Source organism: Salvelinus fontinalis, chromosome 12 (genome assembly GCF_029448725.1).
Source record: "Salvelinus fontinalis isolate EN_2023a chromosome 12, ASM2944872v1, whole genome shotgun sequence".
Classification (NCBI taxonomy): domain Eukaryota; kingdom Metazoa; phylum Chordata; class Actinopteri; order Salmoniformes; family Salmonidae; genus Salvelinus; species Salvelinus fontinalis.
In genome coordinates, this window is record NC_074676.1 from 12,115,161 (window position 1) to 12,134,028 (window position 18,868).

At 43.4% G+C, this 18,868-nt stretch overlaps 1 protein-coding gene across 2 annotated transcripts in view; it reads left to right on the forward strand.

Annotated features, from left to right (window-relative positions):
* LOC129866812 (bcl-2-like protein 13) overlaps positions 1–18,599 on the forward strand; it is a 42,159-nt gene extending 23,560 nt beyond the window's left edge. For both annotated transcript variants that reach the window (XM_055939727.1, XM_055939728.1), the window contains 3 exons: positions 1,399–1,471; positions 2,200–2,328; positions 15,379–18,599. In XM_055939727.1, the coding sequence (XP_055795702.1) occupies positions 1,399–1,471; positions 2,200–2,328; positions 15,379–16,323 (1,147 nt within the window). In that variant the 3' untranslated portion in view covers positions 16,324–18,599. The remainder of the gene's footprint in view (positions 1–1,398; positions 1,472–2,199; positions 2,329–15,378) is intronic.
* Positions 18,600–18,868: the final 269 nt, after the last annotated feature.

The following is an 18,868-nucleotide window of genomic DNA, read 5'->3' on the forward strand; positions in this document are numbered from 1 at the left end:
TGAGTGTATATAAACTTCTGACCAACTGGGGATGTGATGAAAGAAATAAAAGCAGAAATAATTCTCCTATTTTTCTGACATTTAACATTCTTAAAATAAAGTGGTGATCCTAACTGACCTAAGACAGGGAATTGTTACTAGGATTAAATGACAGGAATTGTGAAACTGAGTTTAAATGTATTTGGCTAAGGTGTATGTTAACTTCTGACTTCAACTGTATAAAGACTTGGAGCTAGCTGTTGTACTACTAAATTATCATAACTTACTCTGTGTGCGACTTTAAAATAGACGGTTCAAGGACATACATCTGGTGTAAGAGAAGCTATTATTGGTACCAGGATGCTTTTTATTGTTTTATCCATGAAGACTGCCATCTTCCCATTTACTATAATGGGGATCCTGTTTTATGAAAACAATGCCTGCAGTATTTGAGTCTGCCTTGACTTTTGTGGCTTCAATGAGAGGGGTCAGTTCTCCCCTGGTGTACATCTAGCCTAACATTCTCTCATTGTGTGTGCATGCAGCATGAGTAGCCAGTTGTAGAGTTCACTGTTCACCCTTTTTAAAAGAACAGATTTAGTGAACTGTGTATTGCTGTTTTCCCTACGTTGTTGAAACCTATTAGTTTGGTGGTTGACCATTTTGGTTGGGAAAAGGCATGCGTGTCAGTGCCTTCAAGAGTACTTGAATACAGACAGCACATCAGTGCCTGGGTAGCCTCATCAGCATGCATCTCTGGCTCATCTGTACTGTAGGCCTAAAGTCAAGGTGGAGTTTATGGTGCCTTTCATACTGTCTTAGGGAGAGTGTTCCTGTCTAGCAAGTTCAGAACAGCACATGGACCTTTTGTGAAAGGTTGTATTGCATGACTACTTCAGTCTTTAAAAAAATAATTATTGTGCTTAATGATAGAATGTATTTTTATAAATAAATTATTAACCTTTTTTAACTAGGCAAGTCAGTTAAGAACAAATTCCTATTTATAATGACTGTCTACCCCAGCCAAACCCGCATGACACCGGGCTAATTGTGCGCCGCCCTATGGGACTCCCAATCACAGCCGGATGTGAGAGCCTGGATTCGAACCAGGGACTCTAGTGACGCCTCTTGCACTGAGATGCAGTGCGTTACACCACTGCTCCACTCGGGAGCCCGCTTCTAAGAAACACTCAATATAGGTTTAATAAATGACACCAAACTAGCATATAGGCTTCCGTTTTTAATTTTCTCAAGTTACAGAAATGTAAGGACATTACTCATATTTCACAGGCTAGGAATGTGTGTGTGTTTTTTAAATGATCTTAATCATATTTATAAACCAGCTTTCTGTGACGCATACATTTCTCAAGTTACTTTCAAGGTCATTGACGAATGATCCCTGTTGTGTTCGTTTGGCAGCCCTTTGGACTACGAGCGTTTCAGAGAAGCAGCACAAGACGTCTCCTGCCACACGCAGAGCGGCTGGACCAAGGTGAGGGATCTCTACTGTGCACCTGCTGTTACTGCCTGACAACCTATTAGGCCTAGTTCAGAAACAACCTAGAAGCTCTTTCCCTAGCTCTTAGGCCTGTCGTGTTTGCAGATCCTAAGGAATCTGATTAGGGCTGTGACGATCATGGAACTTGGAATGACAGTTATTTGTCAGCCAATTGACCACGGTCACCGTTTTATTGTTTTGAATAGCAAAAAAGGCACACAAAGGCAACCGACGACTGGTTTGCTACAACACCTTGCTGAAACGAGCAACAAAGTTTAATCATGTAAGAGTCCATGTTATCACAAACGGACCTCATCTGTATGTCCCGCCTTCAGTCAGCTGTTTAGTTCACAACACAAAATTCTAAAACTAGCTACTTTTATCTCGTCTCTCCTTATCTGTTGTTAGATGTAAGCCAAACTACTTTGCTGCTTTTGGGTAAAGTTTGTTGACTTGAATATGATGTTGATTAATAACGTTGGATTTTTTAAATTTTATTTTTTCTGTTATGAAAGATTTTTTCATGACTGTCTTCATTCATTATCGTCGGTTACATGATGATACAATTACCGTGCCAGCCGTAAATCTGATGTGTGGTGGAAGCTCCCCTTAGCCTTTTTGAAAGTCCTGGTGGAACCATCATCATTTTGATTTGACCCATCCTGGTTCCTTTTGAGTAGTGTCTGGAACTGGGCCTGACACTCTGCCCTCACTGTCCCCAGGTGCTGGTGCCCTTAGTGCTGCTGCAGGCCCTACAGAGAGAAGGACAGATCCTGGCCACCCTGCTTCCTCTGGGGGTCAGTTTCCTGGAGGAGGCTGAGGCAGACTACATCATCCGGCAGGGAGGATGGGTGAGTGGACACTGGACAAGGGGAGGGATGGGACGGCGAACAAGCCAAGAATGAACCACTTATTCATATCTTATGCAAAGTTCAAGCAGATTAATGTTTCAGCCTTGACCTGTTGGCTGCTGTTTCTTTTCACAACACACTATAGCCAGAGGGCGCCAGAGATCCACTGTACATGTTTGGCTATAAGGGCATTAAGTCATTGTTGAGAGACTGGCTATAAGGGCATTTCAGAGAGAACGAGAGGGAGAGAGACAACTCTTTAGTTTACCTTTCACTCACTTAGCTAATGCAGCTAATTTAGCCTACTCAACAACTTGACTCTGAGTGTGATGTTATTTATGTTAGCTAGCAGGCTAAGGCTATCCAACACTGCAACTCTTCCAAGTCAAAGTAAGCTTTTGTGTTTTATTCATTTATTGCTACCGGGGCCTGCTGGTGTAACCTATTAAAGAGCTTACTGTACTGTGCGATTGTGGGTTTACTGATGTGTTAGTTCTAGTTTGTTGACTAACGTTAATATGGTGACAACGTAGGGTGTTTTGCGTTTATGGTATGACGGTTTGGCTTGGAAAGGTTTTTGCACCTGGTAACAGACAGCTGTTGTGATGTCCACAGGTGAAGGGAAAAGGTGAGAGGAGGAGAGTGCATATAAGGAATTATACAATGAGCAAAGTGATGACGCTGTATGTGGCTGCTATGAAAGTGAACTGTGTGATCAGGGGTGTATTCATTCCGCTGATTCTGTCGCCAAACATTTCTTAAACGGAAGCACACGGAACTAAACTGGGAGGGACCTAAGTGAATTTGTCCAAAATAAACGCTTGTTTTAGTTGCAGAATGGAACATTTTGAAACTGTTTGGACTAATGATTACACTCCAGATAAGCTAGATGCAGGCAAGAGTGTGCAAGTCAGTATTGAATTTGTCACACTCTGTCACCTTGATTATTCCAATTTGTCTCAATCTGTGCACCTATGTTATAAACGTTCATTTGTAGGGTAGTTTGAAGCAACCTCCATGATGGGTATAGGGCAAATGTGAGTATCATGTAGAAGCCTAAACCTATCCATGTTACATTTGAACTGGGTGAATGGAATATAAATGAGCCATCCAATGTCCTCTAATGAAAATAATGCCATGCTCATAAAGACAAATCGTCCTCCCTAATCTTAAACGGCACCATGTAGAAGAAGTGGTTCTGCTGTCAGTACAGATACTGTGTAGCCTATTCATTACAGTAACAAGCCCTAGGGAAAAGAAAAACACAAAGCTGTCCTTGTCTTGTGGCGAGAATAAGAATTGCTGTGGGTCAGTAAAGGGATAACATACCATGACCATCTCTGATGCATCCTTCCTGACTCACTTCTGCGAATACTAACTTTGCCACACTCCCACTGCTATGTCAGGGATGGTCCATGGGCTAGAGCTGGGACTGCAGGGGGAGGGAGAGAGTGGAGTAGAGGGGGTGGGTATGACACGCCAGTGGGAACTCCTCCTGTGGTGTGAAGTTAAAGCTCCGTTACTGTCATTCTGTCACAGTGGTTGGTGTGTGGCTCCACTTCGCTACAACTGGGTCCCCCTTCTTTCTCTCCACTCCTCCCTCCCTTTGTCTCTCGCTCTCTTTTTGGGGGGGGACTCTTTCTGGGCTTCTGACCCTGCTCAGGGAAGCACTTACTCTATAGTTGCTGGGTGAGCCGGGTCACAGTCAGGTAGGTCATTCATCTTTTGTTTTTTGGTGGTGCGTGTTTGTGTAGAGGACTGTGGGAGTACATTGATCGTGGTTAGTAAGAGTCGGTTGGTTGGGGGGTGGGGGATTGAAGAACTCTGGACCGTAGGGAAGGGCTCGCGTCTCCGAATCTGGTTTTAGCTCGTTTGACCGTGATGTGAAGTGTGTGGATATCTGAGTTGACAGTTTGAACACAGTGCCTAGAACACAATCATCCCTAAGGTTCTCTATGACGGAGCATTTAGAATAGAACAGAATGCACCGAATTTTCCCTCCATCTATCTTGCAACTTTTACAAACGAGGAATTCCCGAACTGCCTCCTGGGTTTATCGCTTATTGAGCGATTTTGATTGGTTGTAGTTATCACTGTAAATCTGATGGGTGGCAGATTGATTTAGATGACGGGTACGTCGTGCCATCCTCGTGACCGTGGTCCCTCCTATGTTTGGTGGCTCTGACGATGACCATGCCTTTTTGTTTAATTACATTAGGAATCAAAAAGGATTATGACCCCAATGTCGTGTTCACTTCATTGGACAACAAGACCAGCATCTCATAAATCCGACGCGGCCATGGGAGGGAGGGAGGGAGGTGGAGATGAGTAAGCAAGGGGAATGCAATACACTAGAGACATTTTGAATAAGGACTGCTTCTGATTTCAAAATGGACTAGCATGGCTATAACTGCATTTGAACCTGTTCACTTTGAAGGGTTTAGGTCTGTGACATACTGGAACTGTGTGAGAGCCTAAAACCCTATGTAGCTAATCTAAGAGTGAGGGGTGTGTGTGTATTAAACTTGGCTGGTGCAAAGGTCATTATCTGAACTTTGCCCTTGAACACCCCTACACACCCCGTCCCTCTATTTCTAGCCCTGTCCTTCAGACAGCGCTGACTGCTGTGCTTAAGCACGACAGTGAAAACTGCTGCGGGTGTGTGTTCTGACAGGGACCTTCAGCCATGTTGTATTACAGACCTTGTCATGAGTGATGCAACTGCTGTTGCTAGGAAGTCTGACACCTTGTCTAAGGTCATCTGGGCGAGGAAGGCTAAAATGTTCAGAAAATGAATGCAGTAATAAAGTTTCATTTTGGTGTGTCCCTCAAACTGCGTGTGACAGGTGTGCTTACGTTGTGCTCTCAAATTGCGCTTGACACCTCCATTGCAGCGCACAATAGTAAAGTTACTTGCCAAAAGGCCACAAACTGGGCAGCTTAGTCAGGCAAATGCCCAAATACTTTCACATATACTGAATTTTGGTTGCCTTATAAACACACGGGCACAAATCATATTTTTAGGGGGGGGGGGGTTGCTGAATGTTTTCTGGTCTGTCAGCCTGCACAGCCCTCCGCCATGTTACGTAAGAGATGTCTCTGCTGCTGGGGTGAAATGCTAAGTGCATCTCTTTGTTTTGGCGTGTCTGGCTCTGCTGAGGAAATAAATCACCAGAGCCAGACTGGCATACTTATAGTTATAGCCTCCCAGAGCAGTGCTACCTCAACTGCTAACAGCTGAACCCAGGTCAGATCCCCACTGTAGGATGGTCAGTCTTATTCGCTTCATACTGTTGGTCGGGGCATCTATTCTAATGGCTGAACCCAGGTCAGTGTCTACTGCTGCTGCCTGATGCAACCTGCGTCACACACACTGACAGTGAGAGCAACGGAACCTTTTGTGCTGGAAGCCTTCTGGACGCCTGGTCCCAAGGTCCTCTGTCTGATGCTCCAAGGTCAAGCACAGTCCCGCTACCTGGCTGTTACCAGGCTCTCTTGTTGAAACCCTTCTCATAAATGAGGGCAAACGGGTCATTTTTAGTGAGGTGGTAATTTGTAGAAGACGTGTACGGTAGTCATTCATCCATGTGGCTGTTCCCATCAGGCCATCTGCTTCACATTAACCCTCCTGGTTATAGGCCTACACCCAGCTGCAGCCAATCTAACAAGAAAGGAGGCCATGTCTCTCTTGGGGGCCACTGGATCCTTGTATAATTTTTTTTGAATGAAAGCTACTTTCTAAAAGGGTACATGATGTCTTACTCGTTTGACACGGTAGGTTAGAATAGCTTTGTTGCTCTTTAGTGTTAGTGGATTAATTGGATGAGGGAGGAGTGATGGGATTAGGCTCAGTAATAATGGGGGAATCCTGACTGGGGGATGTTTTTATGTCACTGACAACGCTCTTGTGCAACTATTGAATGGCCATTATGTTACTGTGTCCAGTGGCCCCTTCTGGGAGTCAATCCCCTTTGATGGCACTTCATAGCAGCACACGACACTAAATGAGAGGTATTGTTAGGATGGGGGCCCTCGGGCTGAAACCGACTTACTACTATGGGATTATAGTTTCTGAGAAACAAAATCGTATCTGAGTATACTGGAAGGTTAGACAGCTCTGGGCTGGCTGAGCATGGAGCCTGATGTCAGCATGAATCCCTCAATGTCTGACTACCAGGAACTCCTCTGTTATGTTACGTAAGCGGTCTTTGGGCAGCAGGTAGCCTAGTGGTTAGAGCGTTGGACTAGTAACTGAAGGTTGCTAGATCGAATCCCCAAGCTGACAAGGTAACAATCTTATTCTGCCCCTGAACAAGGCCGTCATTGTAAATAAGAATTTGCTCTTAACTGACTTGCCTCGTTTAAATAAAAATGAAATGTACATTATCAGAACACCCAGACCAGTGTCCATGAACATAATTGCAAATCTGTACACACCAATGCAAACATGTAGGCTAAGCATTAAAGGGCCAATGCGGCTGTTTTTAAAAATCTCTATCAGATCTTTTCTGATTTCTTAAGTACCTTACTAGCTAGGTTTCCATCCAATTGGTGACAGATTTTCATGCAAATCTGCATAAACATGTGAATTTTCCCACCAGAGATGTTTCCATCAAATTGACTTGTTGCAGATTAAAGGCTGTGCGTGACGAGGTAGTACACATAAAAATACAATTTTGCAGTTAAATTATACTGAATAAAAAGTACAAGTTAAATGTGTTTCCATCGCATTTTCAACTCTACTGATGGTTTTCTCACCAAAAAATGTTTTGTTATATAGCGAGTGTGCCCACTCTGGTACTGTATCCGTGCTCTGTTGGCGCGAGCGCGTTTTATAGCCTACATGATGAGATTATTATGGACCGAGGAGAGATTATTTATATTTGTCAAACGGCAGCCAAGCGTCGTTGATCATGTCACCAGAATGAGACCCTCGATATTTATTGGAAAGGAGCATCAACATCACATTGCACTGTCACCACTTTGTGAATTTCATCCATAGGCCAAAACTGCATGTTTTCCCGACGAACGAGTCGTAGGAGGACCACACATGTCAATGCGTGATTCTAAATTGACTTTGATATGATGGTTATATCAATATTTGCGCATAAAAGCCTTTCCACCGTTCCTCGCACAATTAATTTTACTAACACAAAAAGGTCCCACCTTGTCTAGCGTCTTCTGTTGACATTTGGAGAGTTCACTGAAAAATGTACTGTTTCCATCAGGCCTGTCATGACATTTTTAATTCGACATGTACTTTACTCGCATAAAAAGGATGGATGGGGGAAACCTGGTTGTGATTTGTTTCCAATTTTAAAATTGTCAAAGAAATAAAAATTGCTTCTTTAATGAAGGACAATTTCTCAAGCAAGACATTTGTTAGGACTGTCTGGGATTGGTCTGAGTATGGAGGAAAATAATAGCTGCTATTGGCAAAGAGGTTTAACTTTTTCTTATTGGGCTATTAACTAATTTACCACCTACTGATATCACCAGGCAGGCCAAAACTCCATCCCACTGGAATTTCAGGCAGTCTTTTCAAACGAGTCTTGCACTTAAAGGGCATTATTATTTTCACAGTATTTTTCAAACCCCAGTGTGGACTTGTACAACACTGTAGTGTATAACAAGGGACAGTGTATGTTTGAATGCACTGGGCCTTTAACATTGGATAGGACACCAAAAACCAATGATCCTTTCACAATATATTTTGGAGCAAAGAATGAGTGAAATTAAGTCAGCCAGTCTGTAACATGACTTAAGTTCCCAGTTCTAATATTTGTGTTGGCAAAGAGCTGTGGCATGTTTGGGTGACAGGTAGCAAGTCACATGTGACTGAGACCCTGCTGGGACAAACTACCAGCTCTCATTTCAAGTGATGCAGGCTTCCAAGTCTTGACTAGAAGGATCTCATACTGTATGTTAGATGTGGCTGTACATGTGATACTAGTGTGGGGATGAAATGTTGCCCTTCACTGGTGATAAACATTTTATTTATTTTTTTACATCAGAGCCTAGTATAGTAGCAGGTAGTCTAGCAGTAAAGAGCGTTGGGCCAGTAACCGGAAGGTCGCTGGTTCGAATCCCCACGCAAACTAGGTGAAAAATCTGTCTGTGCCCTTGATCAAGGCACTTAACCCTAATTGCTCCTGTAAGTCACTCTGGATAAGAGCGTCTGCTAAATGACTAAAATGTAAATGTATAGCCTATGTAATCACTAATCACTCACAACCTCGCTGTACCATGACCTTTAAGGTTGTGGTAACTGTTCATAGGTGCAGTGGAGCGTAGTGTCAACCTTGAGATAAGTTTAACTGTGTGTGTGTGGCAGTATCACTTCCCTCATTGTTTGTACACAGCATTGTTGAGTGGTACATATACAGTGCCTTCAGAAAGTATTCACACCCCTTGACTTTTTCCACATTTTGTGTTACAGCCTGAATTTTACATTTTATTAAATTCAGATTGTCACTACACACAATACCCCTTAATGTCAAAGTGTAATTACGTTAATAAAAAATGAAGCTGAAATGGCCTGAGATGTATAAAAAAATCAATAATATTTAACATTTATTTAATTTGGCAAGTCAGTTAAGAACAAATTCTTATTTACAATGACAGCCAAACTCGGATGACGCTGGGCCAATTGTGCGCCGGACGAGTCATTTAAGTATTCAACCCTTTTGTTATAGCAAGCCTAAATAACTTCAGGAGTCAATTTGAATAAGTTGCATGGACTAACCTGGTGTGCAATAATGGTGTTTAACATGATTTTTGAATGACTACCGTATCTCTGTACCCCACACATACAATTATCTGTGATGTCCCTCAGACGAGCAGTGAATTTTAAACACCAATTCAACAACAGACCAAGGAAGTATTCCAATGCCTTGCAAAGGGCACCTATTGGTAGAAAATAAAAACATCAGACGTTGAATATCCCTTTGAGCATGGTGAAGTTATTAATTACACTTTGTATGGGTTATCAATACACCCAGTCACTACAAAGATACAGGCGTCAGGGATTTCACCATGAGGCCAATGGTGACTTTAAAACAGTTTTAATGGCTGAGATAGTATTGTGGAGTAACTACAATGTTGTTGAGCCACCCCTCGGTTTTCTAACTTAAATGGAGTGAAAAGAAGGATGCCTGTACAGAATAAGAAATATTCCTAAACATGCATCCTGTTTGCAATAAGGCACCACTAAAGTAATATTTCAAAACATTCTGCAAATGTAACTTTTTGTCCTGAATACAAAGCATTGTTTGGGGCAAATCCAACGCAACACATCACTGAATACCTCTCAAATCAAAATCAAATCACTCATTTGAAAAATATTTTCATATTTTCCAGCATGGTGGTGGCTGCATCATGTTATGGGCATGTTTGTCGTTGGCAAGGACAAGGGCGTTGTATTAGAATTAAAAGGAATAGAGCTAAGCACAGTCCTAGAGGAAAATCTGGTTGTATGCTTTCTAACACACTGGGCGACATCCACCTTTTCAGCAGGACAATAACCTAAAACGCAAAGCCAAATTATACTGTGGAGATACTTACCAAGACACCATTGAATGTTCTTGAGTCGCCTGGTTACAGTTTTGGCTTAAATGTATGGCAAGACTTGAAAATGGCTGCCTGCTAAACAACCAACTTGACAGAACTTGAATCATTTTAGAAAGGATAATGTTTAAATTTTGTACAATCCAGGTGAATAAAGCTCTTATACTTACCCAGAAAGACTCACAGCTGTAATTGCTGCCAAAGGTGATTCTAACATGTAATGACACAGGGGATTGAATACTTATCTAGTCAAAATATTTATTAGTGTTTTGATTTTTCCATTAATTAACAAAGTATTTTGTGTAAATTGTCGACAAACTTAAATACTGTGAAATAAGTCAAGGAGTGTGAATACTTTTCTGAAGTTACTGTAGTTTGGGAAGAGCTGTTCTGTGTGGGGCTGTCTGACTCCCCCTCAGGGGAACAGTGTGTGTAGTAGGTGTTTGTCTTTCTGTCTGTGTGTCATCGCGAGGATGGAGAGTTTTGTAACACGCCTGACAACCGATCACAACACCTCAAAAGTTTCTGTTGTACAACAGCGACTGTCTTTGTATCAACGTGGTGTGTGAAGTTATTGGAAGGTACTGAAGAATATAGGTGTTTATCACCTTTATTTAACCTAGTAGGCTAGTCTAGAACAAGTTCTCATTTACACCTGCGACCTGGCCCAGATAAAGCAAAGCAGTGTGACAGAAACAACAACAGTTACACATGGAATAAACAAACGTGCAGTCCATAACACAATAGAAAAGTCTATATACAGTGTGTGCAAATGAAGTAAGATTAGGGAGGGAAGGCAATAAATATTCTGTAGTGGCGAAATAATTACAATTTCGCAAATAAACACGAGTGATAGATGTGCAGAAGATAAATGCAAGTAGAGATACTAGGGTGCAAAGGAGCAAAACAAATATATATAAGGGATGAGCTAGTTGGATGGGCTATTTACAGATGGGCCAAAATATCTAGATTTTATTTCACATATCTGCTTATGCTGTGTCCTAGAAAATCAGATTTTAACTTTTGGTAATGTTTTCAATGTTTTTTTAGCTGCTAGCTACTGAATAATTGGTTGTCTACTTAGCCTGCTGATGGGAGAGCTTTACCATATGCTCTTTTGAGAACATAGAAAACAACTTGTTTTTCTGGCTTTAGTAACTGGGTGAAGGTCTACTGCAGATTTATTTAATATGCCTAAAGACCCAATGGTTGTTACTCCCAGATGGAGACCTATTCATGTCCCTCACACAACATGGCTGCCCTTCTTTATCCAACGATTTAAACCTCTGCCCAGAGGACGGTTTAAAAAATAAAAAAAGTCAACCACTCTCCCACACGCAAATCCGCTTACACCCAGAGAGTGCATGCTAGGAAGGGTTGGTGTTTAGTTTTAATCCCCTGCCTGGCCTCCCGGGATGCAGCCTGGCCTCTGAGAGAATGTCTTTGTAAGGAGAATAACCTTCAGTCAGGCCATAGGCCCGTAACTCAAACACCTGTATTTTACATAGATACAATATGGGCCCCATTTTAGTTAGGAAAATGTTCTGTGGGTCCGATGCAAATAAGTAGTCATTTGCAAGCCTGTTTGAATAGATAAATGTACCAGAGCCGTTATTTAGCCTACCTGAATGAACCGTAACAGTTTAACCTTATCTTTTCATGGGGGAGATGTGGATTAGGCTGACTCAGTCAGTGCTGTCAGATCCATCCTGTCAGGTCCATGGCACCCTGCTACCCCTACTGTGCTCTGTGGGAATTCAGTCTGAGTTTTGAGGCAGCCATTTTCACACTGTCTGACACGCGATGCAGCCACCTTAAGTGCTGATGTTCAAGCTTCCTACACAAAGATATCCCTTTTTATTAAATGTGCCTGAATAGCCTCCTACCAACTTACCTACCTGGGCAAATATTGACATCTAAAAACACAGTGCATTTGGAAAGTAATCAGAACCCTTGATTTCCCCCTCCCCCCTACAATTTGTTACGTTACAGCTTATTCTAAAATGGATTAAATAGTATTTTTCCCTCATCTACACACAATACCCCATAATGACACAGCATTATGGGGTATTGCAAAAATTATTTAAATAACTGAAATTACATTCGCATAAGTATTCAGACCCTTTACTCAGTACTTTGTTGAAGCACCGTTGGCAGCGATTTAAAGCCTCAAGTCTTATTGGGTATGACGCTACAAGCTTGGCACACCTGTATTTGGGGAGTTTCTTGCATTCTCTGCAAATTGGATGGGGAGCGTAGCTGTGGCTGGGCCACTCAAGGACATTCAGAGACCTGTCCCGAAGCCACTCCTGCGTTGTCTTGGCTGTGTGCTTAGGGTCGTTGTCCTGTTGGAAGGTGAACCTTCGCCCCAGTCTGAGGTCCTGAGAGCTCTGGAGCAGGTTTTCATCAAGGATCTCTCTGTACTTTGCTCCGTTCATCTTTCCCTCGATCCTGACTAGTCTCCCAGTCCCTGCCGCTGAAAAACATCCCCACAGCATGATCCTGCCACCACCATGCTCCACCGTTTCGTCCAGACGTGATGCTTGGCATTCAGGTTAAGAGTTCAATCCTGGTTTCTTCAGACCAGAGAATCTTGTTTCTCATGGTCTGAGAGTCCTTTGGGTGCCTTTTGGCAAACTCCAAGCGGGCTGTCCGTCTGGCCACTCTACCATAAAGACCTGATTGGTGGAGTGCTGCAGAGATTTGACCTTCTGGAAGGTTCTCCTATTTCCACAGAGGGACTCTGAAGCTCTGCCAGAGTGACCATCGGGTTCTTGATCACCACTCTGACCAAGGACATTCTGTCACGATTGCTGTTTGGCTGGGTGGCCAGTTCCAGGAGTCTTGGTGGTTCCAAACTTCTTCCATTTAATGATGGAGACCACTGTGTTCTTGGGGACCTTCAAAGCTGCAGAAATGTTTTGGTTCGTTTCCTCAGATCTGTACCTCGGCACAATCCTGTCTCGGAGCTCTACGGACAATTCCTTCGACCTCATGGCTTCGTTTTTGCTCTGACATGCACTGTCAACTGTGGGACCTTGTAAAAACAGGTGTGTGCATTTCCAAATGATGTCCAATCAATTTAATTTATCACACGTGGACTCCAATCAAGTTGTAGAAACATCTCAAAGATGATTCATGGAAACAGGATGCACGTGAGCTCAATTTCCAGTCTCATAGCAAAGGGTCTGAATAATTATGTAAATAAGGTATTTGTTTTCTTTTTAATGCATTTGCAAACATTTCTTAAAACATGTTTGCTTTGTCATTGTGTAGATTGAGGAAAATAAATCATGTAATCCATTTTAGAATAAGTCTAACGTAAGTCAAGGGGTCTGAATACTTTCCAAATGCACTGTATAGGCCTAAATGGAACTATTGGAGCAGTACTGTGCCTAATAATATAATGCAATTTTGATTTATTTAGCTAGGCAAGTCAGTTAAGAACAAAGTCTTATGGGCTAGTCTTACAATGACTGCCTAGGAACAGTGGGTTAACTGCCTTGTTCAGGGGGAGAATGACAGATTTGTACCTTGTCAGCTCGGTGATTCGATCTAGCAACCTTTCGGTTACTGGCCCAACACTAAGCACTAGGCTACCTGCTGCCCCAGATTCAATCTACAGCAGGGTTCCCCATCTGACTGTCCGTGGGCCAAATGGTTTTCTGAGCTAAAAAAAGAAACACCAGGTTAAAACACCAGGAAATCGGCTCCAAGTGGTCTTCATTTGGGAAATCTGTTCAGGTATTCCCACGCATGATAGAGAGACACGTGATCATATATAAGTGTAAGCAAGGTTTGAAATTGTTTTAGTCAAATATTATATGTTTGGCCTCCTTGCGGTGAATTTGCGGTCTACAAATTATTTGAAATTATGTTCCGGCCCCCCTACCATCATCTCTAGAAAAAATCGTTCTGCAGCTGAATCTAGTTGAGGATCCCTGCTCTACAGCCAAAATTACTGTTAGATTAGATTTTGTCCAGGCTGCATCACATCTGGTTGTGATTGGGAGTCCCATAGGGCGGCGCACAATTGGCCCAGCGTCGTCCGGGTTTGGCCGGCCGTCATTGTAAATAAGAATTTGTTCTTAACTGACTTGCCTAGTTAAATTTCTGACCCGGTTGTAAGTTCCCATTCACACCACTAGTTGGAATTAACTTTGTACAGAACAATATATATTATATTTACAAGTAACTTTAAATACTTTTTTTACCCCCTTTTTCATGGTATCCAATTATTAGTAGTTACAATCTTGTCTCATCGCTACAAATCCCGTATGGGCTCGGGAGAGACGAAGGTCGAGAGCCATGCGTCCTCTGAAACCCAACCAAGCCGCACTGCTTCTTAACATAGCGCGCTTCCAACCTGGAAGCCAGCCGCACCAATGTGTCGGAAGAAACACCGTACACCTAGCACGCGATGAGACAAGGATATCCCTATTCTGCCAAACCCTCTCTAACCCGGACGATGCTAGGCCAATTGTGTGTCGCCCCATGGACCTCCCGGTCGCGGCCGGCTGCGACAGAGCCTGGGCTCGAACCCAGAGTCTCTGGTGGCACAGCTAGCACTGCGATGCAGTGCCTTAGACCACTGCCCCACCCGGGAGGCCAACAAGTTACATTTTGACATAATGTAGACACTACTTTGATCATTTGATATTGATACCATAAGAAGAGATGCGCATACAAACAGAAGCCTGTGTCACAATAGTTTGGTTGGGAGTATATACCATTGTGTTTAATTTGTTTTCAAGCTTGTGCCCATTGCCCTATACTCAGTTACTTAAGAGCAGCTATGGACTGGCAGCTCTGAGGATACCTTTTTAGAAGTCTGTCACCACTATCCACTATCAGAATTATTTTATGTCCCAGTAAATAAGATGCAGCTGTTCTACATAGGTTTTACTCTAGTCGATCACTCCCATGGGCTATGGCCCTTTTGTCAATGGTGTCGACTACATCAAGACCAGGGTAGGGCCATAGAGCAACTCTAAACAAACGTTAAACCACAGAAGTCGTCATTAGATTGTGATATCCTCAGTGTTTTCCTTTAGAATGACCAGTAGGAAGTTAAGTCGAGACAAAAGGTTTGCGATAACACCGATGACGTACTTTAGCCTCAAGATGGGCTGATGTTGGGGTTTCAGGTGGTGACTGCACACTTTACCAGACCACATCAAGCCTTTGTATTGCAACTCCTGTCAAATATAAGTGAAAGATGTGACATTGAACCTTACTGAGGTGTGCATCACTTTTTTTACTGTGATATTGCTTTAAAATTTTAAAAAGGATCCGCACCTTTCTTAGCAGTGGACCAGTAGTGCCAGAGGTTTTGCCCATTTTGAAATGTCAGTCTTGTTTATTTATCCCACAAGGTCATAAGCTTATTATATCCCACCCATCAGCACTTTATTAAATGGGAACATGCAATGCTTGTTATTTTTGTTGTTCCATACTGACCACTGAACTTGCTCTCCCTCTCAGGGTACAGTGTTTAGCCTGGAGGAAGAGGATCAGCAGGGCTTGATCATAGCCGAGGACAGCAACGACATCTATATACTGTCTGGAGAGCAGCTTCCCACATCGCTGCTGGGCACCGGAGACAGCAGTGGGTTGGGCAGCTGGCAGACAGAAAGCTTACCTGTGTCTCTGGCAGGCCACGAGTCCTGGGCACAGGTGGACATGATGGACCATCCCGAAGACATCAAGAGCCTGGAAAGCAACCTCGCAGAGGAGCGCAGCGAGAACAACTCTTCCAACTCTGACATCGTGCACGTGGAGCGAGAGGACGCAGAGGAGGGTGAGGGCGGGGCAGAGAAGCCTGAGCTGCAGGAGATCATGCTGAGCGTGCTGGGGACGGAGAGCGAGCTGGCTGAGCTGAGGGCGGAGTTTAGGGATGACACCCCGCCTCCTGTCCCAGCAGCCCCAGAGCCTGTGGTGGGATATCTGGAGGAGCCGGTCGTCGTCGAGACCCCTGCTCCCCTGTCGGCGGTCCCGTCAGAGCCAGAACCGCGTGCCCCATCCACTGTCCCTGTGTCAGAGCCCGAACCCCCTGCACCAGCCCCTGTGGTTGAGCCTGCCCCTGTTGAGGCAGCACCCGCCAAGGTGCCCCCTTCTCCCCAACCAGCAGAGCAAGTTCCAGAGCCAGTCCCAATGCCAGTCGCAGCAGCACCACCCCAGCCAGAGCCCGTTCCAGAGGAGCCCCAGCCTGAACCTCAGTCAGAGACTGTGCTGGAGCTGGCAGCAGCGCCTGTCCTGGAGGCACCCCAAGCCCCTGTGGAGACCCCCTTGGCCCCAGCTGAGGAGGCCCCAGTGCAAATGGAACCAGAGCCCAAGTTGGAGCTTCCAGTGCTGCTTTACGGGGGAGCTGCCCTGGTGGCCCTAGCTGCTGTAGTGGCCTGGGTAGTCCTGACTCACCGGAAGAGGTAGCCTAGCGGTGCTCCTGACCTGGGCCCCAGACCTCACCTCCTCCCTGGTCCCTGCCTAGCTCACTGCAGGTAACCTGGGCTGCTGTGCTGCCAACGCCAGGTGCATACACCATGGCAAAATTAACTCTTCTCTCTCTCCGTTTTTGTTTTCCCCCATTCTCATCTCTGCTCATCTTGCGTTTTGATATGTCATTGCTGCCTCTATCACCTCAAACTGGAAAGGACATATTATACATTTTATCTTGGTTTCTCTGTTGTGTGTTTTCTGGGTGTGTGGTTCTGTCCTGTGCCATCTTGATGCACATGACCGATACAAGCAGGGTGTCTGTTACCCTCTCGGCTGGAGCTTCGGTACGTCTTTGTCCTCAGAGCCTAGTGGGTGTAGCTCAAGTCACAATTGCCAGTTCTGTGGCAAAAAAAGTGTAGAGGAAAGGGCACCTATTCCAATAGATTTTTCTATCTGGAATGATTAGGAAAAAAGTATGTTCTTGACTACCTTATGTCCTCTGAAAAACAATCCTGTCTTAAAGAGCAGGTTTAGATGAGATGAACGTGGTTATGTAGACTTTTCTTTATGGCAGTTAACATAAAATTAGACTCATTTTTGTTTTTAGAATTATGTATGTGATGTTGGGATATAAGATTCACTACTGGAGACCCTGACGTGCCTGTAAAATGACTATCTGCAAAGTTAAAAGGGACAAAATTCTTCATATATAGCACTTAATTGAGATTATTAATATCACACTAAAATGTGAAGTAGATATATTTATGATGATCTACTCCCCCACTATATTAATGGCTGATTGCCAGTCACTTACATTTATCATCAGTTGATGTAGTATTTTTTAGTAAATTATTCGGGAGGATTTTTGGAAAATGAGGGATTCCACTTTAAGATGTAAATGGCATGCCTTGACTCAAGGGTATATATTTTCACATGAATATAATATATTATCACTGTACTTAATTTAATTCATTTAGCTAACACATATTTTGACACATGAGTCTTCTCTTTTATATAGTGTTGTAATGTATGGTCATATTGCAGTATTATAATAATTGCAATGAAATAGATTTGTTTTAATAGTGTCATAAAAAGGGACGAGCTGAGGATAAAGATTACCGCAGCTCACAGCCAGAGCCATTGCGTTTTATAACTTGCTGTCTCTTTGGTTTTGAGGGGACTGTGATCATGGGTGAGTGTGTTATTCAACATTCCAGGCATGAAGATGCATCCTTGAAAATAGATGTATAGAACTGTCCTTGGTCATTCAAGTTTGTGTGAGTGACAACGTCAACCACTCCTAAAGCCAGTTTAACCATGATGGCACCATGGTCAATACTGTTCCAGGCACTGTGTTCTGTCGACAGGGAATGGAGGGTTGGTAATGACTGCACCAAGATCCACTTTGTCTCTGTTTGGTGAATTTCATACTCATATGTTCAACTCAAAAGGTTTAAGATTGAAATAGTAAACATGGAAGATATAGTCCGTCTACTTGATTTAATGTGAGACTATATTAGAAGGAGAAATGTTTTCTTGAATCAATTTTATGCTCTCATTCCCAACTCGTGTATTTTAAGAAATAAGGCATGGGGGGGTGGTATATGGTCTATATATCACGGCTAAGGGCTGTTCTTAGGCGCGACACAACACGTCATGCCTGGATACAGCCCTTAGCCGTGGTATATTGGCCATATACCACAAACCCCCGAGGTGCCTTATTACATTGGTAACCAGTTTATAATATAATTGGAGAGGTAGAAAGATGTATGTCACGGGTATGACAAAACGTCTGACATACCACGGCTGTCAGCCAATCATCATTCAGGGCTCGATCCACCTAGTTTATAATGGTAAATAACCTCACATGGACTGTTTTTTTTTTTTTCTTCCTCTACATGGTTTGCTGTTTGTCCCCTCTGCACGCCCGAACTGCCCAACAAGCACTGCCTTGCCATTCCACTGTAATCCCATAGCATGCCTACCTTTCTACAGTAGAGACTTCTAAACTAAGCTTAACATCTGTGTCTGCTGGCTTCTTCCCACTACTAGCAAAGCTCCCTCCATTTCCCAAGCCTGAGTGGAAGTCTGTCCACAACTTGAAGAGTAGGAACAACACACTTGCCAGCCCTGCCACAGACAATCAACAGAGCTAATGAAACCTCATATCTTCCTCTGTTTGTTGTGTACAATGTGAATCCAAAATAAACTGCACTGTAGGCCTTGAGTCAGGAGTAAAATAAATAAAGTATGTGTGTGTTTTAAGTGAATTATTTTTATAACTGGGCACTCTTTGGGAGCATGAAATGTGGACACTTGATCTGAATGATCAAGTAGTGATGGCCCTTGGTCTACAGCTAACTGGTTGTACAGCTTTGTTTTGTTCACCGGTTAGTGAATTCCCACAGCTTACTTGGTTAATATCAGTACTGGAAAGACTCAAACAACTCTCACTACTACACTAACTGCACTGTTGCTTAGCCAAGTGTAGATATAACCATGTGTGTTTTGGGGTGGTAAACAACAGCAAGATGTGTGG